The following is a 12,150-nucleotide window of genomic DNA, read 5'->3' as shown; positions in this document are numbered from 1 at the left end:
CTGCGGATGTAGAAAATATCTCATCCAGGAAGTTATTCAAAAGTTTTCCTCAAATGAAATACTTTCCACGAGTATTGCCAACTTTATGGGCTATCAAGTCGTAACTTAGTAGAGATACTTAAGGAACTCTGTCGTACAACAATGACACTTCTGTACATGGTTGAAGATTTTCTAGTTTCTAGTAGACTCACGACCATGGGCATACAATATTATGGCCCCACAACAAGAGCAAACAGCATTATATAGCGGTATTGCTATATCAGCACTACATGGCAATTTAGTAGTTTTGTCGATAAAGTTAAAGTTAAATTGTTACTCAGGACCTAATTTCATGACTTTTTGCAGTACTTTTAGCTCCTTCCCACCGTGGCCATGTTCTCCTTTGCACTTTTGTTATTTCTTCCTTTTCTTCCGAGAGCCATAATTGTTTTTTATTTTGTCAGCATATCCATATTAATTTTACCATACAATGTACAGGTAATTGGTAAAAAATTCAAATGCGGTGAAATGATGAATAAAATAACACACAATTTTGCTATCACTTTTTTTTAATTTTTTCGGCTTTCGATGTATGGTAAAAATGACCCAGATTTCTCCTGGTCAGTATTATTATATGGATACCAAACTGAAAAGTTTTTTTTAAAGACGTTGTAGTGGTAAAAAAAGAAATACAGAAATTATAAAAAAAAAAAATAGTTTGTCTCCATTGGACAAGAGTCGCACTGCAATACTAGGACTGGCCATCGGTTCTTCCGACTTGAGCAGGGCAGCATGTATTTCTATGCAGATTTCACGTTCGAGTCGGGAGAACTGACTCTTCCCTTAGGGTTTGTTTTTTTTCTTATGGGGAGCTGGTGGTAACATTTTAACATTTTATTGGTAAAGTCATTTTAATTAATTTTACTATATTTTTATTTAATAATATTTTTATTACATTTATTGAATTTTTTTCCCCGAGAGGTGTGGGAACTGAAAATCGGCGAGACAGGCAGCCGCAAGTTATGAACATCTCATGAACATCTCACTTACATATGACTCATAGCTATGAACGTAGGAAGTGGAAAAGAAAAACCTCACTGCTCATCTCTCCGGCCGCCCTGCTGCCCGCTGTCCGGTCCTTTTTCTACCGCTATCATGCGCCGTATTTCCAGCTTCTTCACTATAGGCCAGGACTTTTGGTTGTGTGCAGGTTTCGGAGGTCACTGCTCGTCATAAGGTCACGGCGCACATATAGACATCACGAAGTGGCGACCTCACAACACGCAGTGACTTCCGAGCCCCAGAAACGGCCATAAGTCCTGACCTATAGTGATCAGGCCGGAGATGCAGCACGTGACGGCGGAAAGAAAAAGAGCGGATGACGAGCAGCGAGCGTGGAAAGGTGAGCGATTAGGTGAGTTTTATTTATTAATTTTTACCATTTTCCGGACGTGTTCCAACTTACATACAAATTCAAGTTATAAGCAGACCTTCAGAATCTATCTAGGTTGTCACCTGGGGACGGCCTGTACTGGAGTTCTAATTATTTTTGTGCTGTACGGCATTTATATAGGGGTTAAATAATTTAATATTTTCATAAATCAGACGACTTTAATGGATGCAGCGATACTGAATAAGTTTATTTTTTTAATTTCTTGAAAAAAAAAGGTAAAACATTTTTCAAATTTCTATATGGTTTCCTAGATTTTTTTAAAACTTTTTTTACTTTAATTTTTTAGTCCCCACAGGGTCGCTTTTTCTATATACTGCAATACCAAGACATTGCTTTATGTAGTTTAATGGATGAAGCCTATCCTATGGCAATCCATTGGCACCATCGCTGGAAAAGGCTGGCCATGGATGCCCAAAACAGGTCATAGCAATCGCGCTCCATTTGCTGCTGATAGAAGCGGGGCTGGCTATGTAATACAGCTGGCATTTTTTTGTATGTGGAGCAGGCTCAGCTGCTGAGCCTGCTCAATACACCGGTACCCGTCTTTACATTCCTCTAAATATTTACAAGCCAATTAATGGATTTTTAAACCCGAACCCCCATGAAACATAACCAGTTTGCCAAAAAATGATCATTGTAAGCAGTCAACTGTAGAATATTTAGATATAAGACAGTCACCTGATTGGTATGGTCCAGTTTTGGACAGGGCCTTCCTCCATTATAAGGCTTCTCCCGTAGCCATTTGGATCGGACTTTGACTCCACTTCCGCATGATTTGCTGCATCGTGACCAGTTGGACCATTCGCTGAGCTTACAGTCGGACGGGCAGGGAATAATACACGCTTCTTCTATGTAACCTATAGGAACAAGGAGGAGGAATAAAAGAGAATGATCAACAAGAAGACGGAGGAAAGAAACCATGAATATGACATTGAGGAACCTTAGGGGTTTATTCACATGGAGTGTAAGTGATGCAATTCTGAACACAACAAAACATGAGAAGTTAAAAGAAACATTTCCATACTTGGATAGAACTTTAATTTCAGTAGAAATTGTGTAATACTTAATTTCCCCTGTGGGAGCGCTGCAAAGAAATTGAGCACCTGCTTCCCTCACAGATTACTGCAGATCACTACAGGTCCCAGCAGCTGGACATCTAGCAGGGATGGACATGGACAACTAAGGGCTCCTGCTTGTATGAGGGTCACATTCTGAAAGCTTATCCCCATTATACATCTTCTAGAACAGTAATTGAGATAAATAATGACTGCAAAGATAATGCTGTTATTTCTCTAGAACATGGATGGACAGTCTTAATTTAATGGAATTAATGGTAACATCCCTGGTGGTCAAGAGCAGCAAAGGATTCTATAATAACATCTTCGGTGGTCTAGGTTAGTAAAGGGGTTACTGGTATCATCAGATGTGGGCTAGGACAATGAAAGGATTTATGAGAGCATCCCTGCTGGGCTAGGGTTGTGAACGACTGAATAATCATATTATAAGGTCTAGGGCAGTGGAAGGGTTACTAGTGTTATCCCATGTAAACAAGAACAATGAAGAAATTTATGATAGCGTCCCTGGTGGGCTAGGGTTGTGAATGATTTAATAATCCTATTCTAAAGTCTTTGGCAGTGGAGGGGTTACTGGTATCATTCCATGTGGTCTAGGACAATGAAGGGATTCATGATAACGTCCCTGGAGGGCTAGGGTTGTGAATGACTTAATAATCCTATTCTAAGTTCTAGGGCAGTGGAGGGGTTACTGGTGTCATCCCATGTGGGTTTTTACAATGAAGGGATTCAGAATAGCGTCCCTGGTGGGCTAGGGTTGTGAGTGACTTAATAATCGTATTCTAAAATCTAGGGCAGTGGAGGGGTTACTAGTGTCATCGCATGTGGGCTAGGACAACAAAGAGATTCAGGATAGCATCCCTGGTGCACTAGGGTTGTGAATGACTTAAACCTATTCTAAAGTCTAAGGCAATGGAGGGGTTACTGGTAACTTCTAAGAGGATTGGGACAATGAAGGGATTTATTATGATAGCTTCTTGTTAACCTATGTAATGTGCTGGTGACGCGCCCCCAGGGCCGTGGGGTACTCGGCAGCCGGGCCTCTGGTTGCCGGGGGATATCACGGTGGCTGGCCCGGTCCGTGACCCAGGGCGGTCAGTAAAAAGGGGGAGCTTTATAGGGGATTTGGGAAAGTGTTCATGACGCCACCTGTGGATTGCGGCTAGAGGGAGCCGCCGCTGCGGAGCAGGTCCTCTGGAGATGGTGCTACGGCAGCAGGGATGGTGTGGCTCTCCACAGGTAGAGCTTGCTCCAGGGCAGCGTGGGGTGTAATGGATGGTGGTGCAGGGGAGAGACGGCAGGACGGTACCGGAGAAAGGACGGACACTCACACGGGTGTAAGCTTCAGTACCTTTACTGGTGATGCTGCAGGCACGGTCCAGGGTACTCCAGGTGAAGGGCGCACTTTTGGACTCTCCCCAGTGAGCGGGTATAGGGCCTCCTGATCCGTTGCTTTCTTCTCTAAGCTTCTGGCCTGCCTGGAACTAGGCCTAGCTTGGTTACTGTCTCTCTTTGCACCTGCTGACCTGGTGGAAGGGCCTTCTTTTTGGAGATCACTCTCCCTGGACGCTGGGACCTCCATGACTCCTAGCCCTGGTACTGTAATCAGCGTTTGGTGAACCTGGGACCTGTAGTCCTCCAGAGGTTCCGGTGGTTCCTACTGGGTATAAAGGGTCCCTGTAGGCGCGGACCCGGTGTCCGGTGTATATCTCGGGGTGAGCCTGGTATGCTCCTCTGCCCCCATGCTACTTCTTCCTTCTCCTCTCGCCTTCGGCCCACTCAAGGCGCTCACTAGGCCTTCACACGTGCTGTAGGCCTTGGCTCGCCTAAGCACTGCAGCCAGCTTGCTGCCTCTTCACTGCTCTCTGAGCGTCAGCACACTCTCTGCTCAACTCTGAGAGACTAACTAACTTCTGACTGAGCTGCCTGGCTCCACCCTCCTGATATACAGTACAGACCAAAAGTTTGGACACACCTTCTCATTTAAAGATTTTTCTGTATTTTAATGACTTTGAAAATTGTACATTCACACTGAAGGCATCAAAACTATGAATTAACACATGTGGAATTATATACTTAACAAAAAAGTGTGAAACAACTGAAAATATGTCTTATATTCTAGGTTCTTCAAAGTAGCCACCTTTTGCTTTGATGACTGCTTTGCACACTCTTGGCATTCTCTTGATGAGCTTCAAGAGGTAGTCACCGGAAATGGTCTTCCAACAATCTTGAAGGAGTTCCCAGAGATGCTTAGCACTTGTTGGCCCTTTTGCCTTTACTCTGCGGTCCAGCTTACCACAAACCATCTCGATTGGGTTCAGGTCTGGTGACTGTGGAAGCCAGGTCATCTGGTGTAGCACCCTATCACTCTTCATCTTGGTCAAATAGCCATTACACAGCCTGGAGGTGTGTTTGGGGTCATTATCCTGTTGAAAAATAAATGATGGTCCAACTAAACGCAAACCGGATGGAATAGCATGCCGCTGCAAGATGCTGTGGTAGCCATGCTGGTTCAGTATGCCTTCAATTTTGAATAAATCCCTAACAGTGTCACCAGCAAAGCACCCCCACACCATCACACCTCCTCCTCCATGCTTCACGGTGGGAACCAGGCATGTAGAGTCCATCCGTTCACCTTTTCTGTGTCGCACAAAGACACGGTGGTTGGAACCAAAGATCTCAAATTTGGACTCATCAGACCAAAGCACAGATTTACACTGGTCTAATGTCCATTCCTTGTGTCCTTTAGCCCAAACAAGTCTCTTCTTCTTGTTGCCTGTCCTTAGCAGTGGTTTCCTAGCAGCTATTTTACCATGAAGGCCTGCTGCACAAAGTCTCCTCTTAACAGTTGTTGTAGAGATGTGTCTGCTGCTAGAACTCTGTGTGGCATTGACCTGGTCTCTAATCTGAGCTGCTGTTAACCTGCGATTTCTGAGGTTGGTGACTCGGATAAACTTATCCTCAGAAGCAGAGGTGACTCTTGGTCTTCCTTTCCTGGGGCAGTCCTCATGTGAGCCAGTTTCTTTGTAGTGCTGGATGGTTTTTGCAACTGCACTTGGGGACACATTCAAAGATTGTCCAATTTTTCGGACTGACTGACCTTCATTTCTTAAAGTAATGATGGCCACTCGTTTTTCTTTACTTAGCTGCTTTTTTCTTGCCATAATACAAATTCTAACAGTCTATTTAGTAGGACTATCAGCTGTGTATCCACCAGACTTCTGCACAACACAACTGATGGTCCCAACCCCATTTATAAGGCAAGAAATCCCACTTATTAAACCTGACAGGGCACACCTGTGAAGTGAAAACCATTTCCGGTGACTACCTCTTGAAGCTCATCAAGAGAATGCCAAGAGTGTGCAAAGCAGTCATCAAAGCAAAAGGTGGCTACATTGAAGAACCTAGAATATAAGACATATTTTCAGTTGTTTCACACTTTTTTGTTAAGTATATAATTCCACATGTGTTAATTCATAGTTTTGATGCCCTCAGTGTGAATGTACAATTTTCAAAGTCATTAAAATACAGAAAAATCTTTAAATGAGAAGGTGTGTCCAAACTTTTGGTCGGTACTGTATATCCCTAACGGGCTCCCTCTGCTGGTCTGAGGTGGTAGGGTGGAGGTGTGTGAATGTGTGAGGGCCTCTTGTGGAGAAGTCCATCCATGCACCCTTCTGGGTTCTGTGGCACCAATGCGCAGCAGGGCGCCACACTGGCAGTTTTGTATTTCTGTCTTGTGTGAGTGTTGTGCAGGTGTTTTTTATATCACTTTTTGACCTGACTTACATTAGGATGTTTTCCTATTACTTGCTGTATTTCGCGTTGACCCGACTTATTTGCGGATGTTTTCGCATTATCTCTCTATCTGAGTCAAGTGCGGATGTTTTTTCTATTACTTTTTAACCTGTGTCATAACCGGGTTTTTTTTTTTTGTATTACTTTTTGACCTAAGTCATATTTGTTTTTTTTTGTTGTTCTTTTTTCTTTTTTGTCCTTTTTTCTTTTTTTTTCTTTTAGTTTGTTGATTGTGCTTGTAAATCAGTTATTATCTCACTACATACAAAAGAACTAGAAATAATGGAGCCCATTGGAAGTTTTACATAATTTTTATCTCTTTATTTCAGAAGTAAAGAATTTTTTCCTTATCTGTATGACACAGAAGATCTAGATGTAGACTCTGCTAAATTCATATCTCCGTAGATGAAAAATATTATAATCTCCGTAGCTGAAAGTAATATATCAAACGGAAATCACAGCCTACTATCTCCCCGTGTAATCGAATAAAACATTTTATTACTTGTATCGCACATTAAATTATACTGGGAGCATGCATAATTAATTGGGTCTATATCTTGCTGTATCTTTATATGTAGGGCGCCGGCAGTGCCGCTCACTTCAACTTAATCAGCGGTATAAATCATTATCCAAAATTAATTTTCAGTAGCTGTGGATTTGCGGTTTCCACAAAGACGCGTCCCCTTTGGCTTTCTTTACGCTCGGAGCTTTATTTAATAACTAAGCTTGAAAACAAAATATTAAAAGCATTTTTTTTTTTTAGAGGCTTTGCTTTAGTTATTGACTTAATCCGCGTAATTCGGTAAAATTGGAAAAAATAATATTGGAATAAAAAATAAAGAGAAAATAAATTGAGTAGATGAAAAAAAAAATTCTAAAAATATCCGACATGGTAAAAATAAAGAATATCTAAGAATTTATTTTTCAATATTTATTTAGCTATTAATACTTTATTCTTCTTCTGTGTTATTTTTTTATGACAATTATTCTTTTTTTTTTTGTATTATTAGTATATTAAATCAATTAGAAAATGAAATTGCTTGTAAAATGTATTCATTATTTTATTAGCTTTTTTTATTATATTATTTTGTTGTGTTATTTTTCATCACAATTATCATTATTTCTTTGTATTATTGATATATTTATCATTACATCGTATCAATTAGAAAATACGATTTTATGCAAAATGTATTCATTATTTTATTCGATTTTATTATATTATACTGTTATGTTAGTTTTCTTCAATATATATTTTTTTGTATTATTAGTATATTTAATATTAATACCTATCAATTAGAAAATAAAATATTTTGTGAAATGTATTATGGATTTTATTCCTTTTTTTTACATTTTATTATTATGAAGTGTTATTTTTCATTACAATTATCATTATTTTTTTTTGCATTCAGGATATTTATCATTACATCCTATCAATTAGAAAATTGAATTTTATGTAAAATGTATTAATTATTTTATTAGATTTTATTATATTATTATGTTATTTTTCACCAAATTATTATTTTTTTGTATTATTAGTATATTTTTATTACTACATATTAATTAGAGAATAAAATATGTAAAATGTATTAATGATTTTATTCATTTTTATATTATACTATTATGATGTGATATTTTTCATCACAATTATCATTATTTTTTTATTAATAGTATATTTATCATTCTATCTTATCAATTAAAAATGTATAATGTAAAATGTATTAATTATTTTATGATATTTTTTATTATATTATTCTGTTGTGTTATTTTTCATCACAATTATCATTTTATTGTATTATTAGTATATATATCATTATATACTATCAATTAAAAATTGAAATATTATGTAATGTGTATTAATTAATTTATTACTTCATTATTATATTTATCAAGAGTTTTATGCCACTTGTACAGCAAAAATTCACAAAAAATGTTTTTATATATTTTCTTACTCTTTTTGCTACTTTTTAAAAAAAAAAATGGAAAAATGGTTTTAGCAGGAAATGTGTGGCCAATGATTGTCCAACAGACTTACTATAATTTACACCAAAAATTGGTGTCAATTATTACGTAAATGTAAAATCTACGCTTGCCTTAAGTAGGCATAGGTTTCTAATTCTGGTTCATAGAAAGACATACAGTAGATGCATCAAATGTAGTAAAGGACATACACTTCTTAATAAATTTGGCACTTATACTCATCCGCATATCAGTCTAGGTGAAATATTTGGCCCTAAATGGCTTCAATTTATGAGTCTTTGGTTAGAAAAAGAACCTACAAGTCAACAGAACTTCACATGTTCTTCGTTAATTCTGAACAGATCCATAGACCCTAAATCCACCATCCTAAGTGGAAGCAACCCTCGAGAACCGTCATTCATGGAATTGGTAGGAATCCAAAGTACTGGACCCCTCTTAATATCTTCTAAGTAGTATGTTAAAAAAAGACAAAAAAATGCCTAAAATACTTTTATGACGAGACGATTATGGAAGAATTCTCGACAAGATACTCACCATGACTGTTACATCTTGAGGTTTCCACCAGTCGGTTGTTCTGGTCGTAGCATGCCATGGCTTGATACCGATACCCTTGACCACATTCCTTGATGTCTCCTTGAACTTTCATTCCAAGAAGAACCTCAACTTTCCCTTCCGGGAGAATACAGTCTGACCAGTTCCCCACAGGTTGAGCGTTGTATTTATCACACGGACAGAACTGCGTCTCAATCATTGGGTACAGCTGGGAATTCTTACACTTGTCCTTCTTCTTACTCTTTCCTGCATTAACGAAATTACAGTTAGAGAAGCGAAGCGGTATATTAAAGGGATTCTTTGCTTGGCACAATCTTTTTGTGCTGAAGGGTCATCCAATGATGAAACGATAAACTGGCCAAAGCATGATCTGCAGTTGGGTTCCCCCGTAAACTACTTTAATTTGTGGAGTCACCTAACATGTCCCCCTTAGAATTAAACAAAAGGACATTGAAGATGGACTTTTTAACCAGACTACCCTTAAAAAAGGTAATATCTGATGCAGTCTTTACTGGCAAGAAGGCATCTGGAAAAGGTGAAGTCTACTGGGATGGCAGTATTATTGTGGACTTCCTCTCTACTTTAATCTCAATTTGACAGAAGACCATGGAAGCTGCCCAGGATGTGATGTTTATGTCGGCCCATAGCAGCTTACTGTTTTTTTCTGTGATCCCCCTTTCCCCATGACCAACAGAATTCAAGTCTCGTTCCCTGCCCCTGAGGTGTATATGTAAATGCCCTATCCCATGTGTTGATAGAGAATCCTAGAATCAAACAAAAGTAACCTTCTGGAAGCGTTGCTTCCTGTGAGGTTTTGGTGGCACCTGGGAGATTTGCCAAATCTGGGAGGGGTCCCCTTTTTCTTGGGAGCTTTTGGTCATTGCAGGAAAGTTAACAAGTATGTTTTAGAGACAAATTAGAGAAAAAAACACCAAAATGAAGTCCGAGCATGTTTAATGTGTATGTTTTTAAATTAGACATAGGCCTTATCTTACGTACCGAGAAGAGATCGCTTTCTGGTCCTGACTGCTCCACAGTCTCCATTACATGGGGAAAATTTGGACCAGTTGGTAAATTGGCAGTCATCCTGGCATGGTATTTGGCATGGCTGGGTTAAAGGTGGTAAAGGACCAGCTTGTTTGAGACATTCGGTAATGTCCAATTGTGCTCCATCCTGTCTACGACAAGTGATAGCTAAAAAGTAAAAAAAAAAAGAGGAAAACAAGATAATTTAGCACAACTGTAAATATCAAATATAGATTATAAGAGGACAACTTATTGAAACTAACTATTTTATTTCTTACAGAATTCTCAAGTTGAACCTCAAGTACCTCCTATACTAAGGTATAGTCTACCTCCCTTCCTCAGGCTGGCCAGCCTCCATGGATTGACATTCCATAGATGCGAGAACAGATTGAGATCTTGGGAATTTGGAGACAACTCTCCACTTTGAACTCTCTGTCATGTTCTGTAAATTACTCCTGAATAGTTTTGCAGTGTAGCATGAACATAATCCTGCTCTAAGAAACCACTGCCATTACGGGATACTGCTGCCATGGAGGGGAGTACTTGGACTGTACAATATTAAGGTAGACAAGACCTGTCGTAAACCGAGAACACCCACAAGACCTGCTGTATACTAGGAACACCCAACAAGACCTACTGTAAACACCTGCCCTATACCATGAACACCCTACAAGATCTGCTGAATACCAAGAACACCCCACAATATCTTCCATATACCGGGAATATCCCACAAGACGTGCTGTATACTGGGAAGAGTCCACAATATCTGCCATATACAGGGAAAACCCAACAAGACCCACCATATCATGAAAAGACCAAACAAGGTCAGCCATTTTGGGAATGCTCTGACCCAGTCGCCTATCCTTCACATGTTGGCCCTTGTCAGTCATGCAGATCCTTATTCTTGCTCAGTTTTCTACACATTATTTTCAAGATCAGACTATTCACTTATATAGAAATTCCCCCTTTCCCAACAGAAGTCATCGTCATAAGATAATCAGTGTTATTCACTCCACCTGCACATGCTTTTATGTTATGGCTGATAGCGGTACATGGAGGTGGATCATTATTTATCACGCTCATCAGGTTTTCAGTAAACATTTACTAGAATGTGTCTTTTGTTTCCCGAGAACGGATCGCGTGGCGCTGCGGGTTTTATAAACCGTTCCTGATTAAGGAGATGAGGGAATTTAATTGCGGGGTGTAATCTGTGCAACATAACGGCTTGTAGATTTTAATGGAATTTAGTAAAGCAATTAAGTCCCATAATTATAGAGATAATACTCTCCGCTACAAGATATTCCTCTACGAGATTTAATTGCAACATGCTCCCTCTCGTCTACATGGCAACGAGGCAAAATTCCCGATGCACCAGGTGAGATGGCTCATCGAGCATGCCAACGTATGGAATACTGGGCAATAACATGGTGCCAGTGTGTACAAAGCCTTAGAATAATGAGGTCTTCTATACAGGAATACCATGGCTATAGCATATTTCTAGTTTGTGTGGTGACAGGAGCCAAAATTGTACAGCAGGCTGACACTTCCTCAGGAGACTGCCACTCCGTGAAGCTACTTCCTGGTTCTCCATGAAGCTACTTCCTGGTTCTCCATGAAGCTACTTCCTGGTTCTTACCAAAACCCTACAGGTGTATCTAATCAAGACCCTGCAGAGCTGGGATTTAACCCTGTCCTTCCCAGCTATGCTACACTGGTAAGAGACGATATAGGTCACCAATATCAGATTGGTATGTGTTCGACTCCTGTCATCCCTGCTGATTGACAGGACAACAGTGGTCAAGATGTGGAACCACTTGACACTTTGCATTTTTTGTCATGATGCTACGGCAGGTTCTCTCCCATACAAGTGAATGGCTCCGAGCCTGCAGCACCATTCACGACCACTATAAAATATATGGAGCTGATGCACTTCCAGTGATTTGCAGCTGACAGCCCCTCAATCAGCTGATCAGTTGGGGAGTCTGCACTCACGCTCAACTGATATTGATGATACCCTCAACCCTCACCCTCAACTGATACCAATCACCTACATTCCACATGGTAAGGTATCGCAGGTATCTATCTATTTTGCTCTAAGCTTTCATCAGTCTAAACCACTTTTCATGGGCTGGGTTAATACGCCATAACAGTTATTATGTCTATGGGTGCCAATATAAGGAACAAGTAAACCATGGACTGGGTACTAAGGCTTAAATGAATGGGTATATGGGCTGTACAGTGACAGGAAACCTGCAATCTGATCTGATTTGTGGACAGCACGGCATAAAGAAG

General features: G+C 39.8%; 1 protein-coding gene across 1 annotated transcript in view; it reads right to left on the bottom strand.

Annotated features, from left to right (window-relative positions):
* Positions 1–12,150, bottom strand: part of THSD7A (thrombospondin type 1 domain containing 7A) — a 740,167-nt gene that overhangs the window by 77,701 nt on the left and 650,316 nt on the right. Inside the window, exons 17-19 of the mRNA XM_073677287.1 lie at positions 9,832–10,026; positions 8,815–9,078; positions 2,105–2,289 (exon numbers count right to left, since the gene is read on the bottom strand). Of these exons, the coding sequence (XP_073533388.1) occupies positions 2,105–2,289; positions 8,815–9,078; positions 9,832–10,026 (644 nt within the window). The remainder of the gene's footprint in view (positions 1–2,104; positions 2,290–8,814; positions 9,079–9,831; positions 10,027–12,150) is intronic.

This window comes from Phyllobates terribilis, unplaced genomic scaffold, assembly GCF_046119375.1.
Source record: "Phyllobates terribilis strain yellow unplaced genomic scaffold, ASM4611937v1 Scaffold_4__5_contigs__length_816908805, whole genome shotgun sequence".
Taxonomy (NCBI): domain Eukaryota; kingdom Metazoa; phylum Chordata; class Amphibia; order Anura; family Dendrobatidae; genus Phyllobates; species Phyllobates terribilis.
This window is presented reverse-complemented; position numbering and strand designations above follow the sequence as displayed.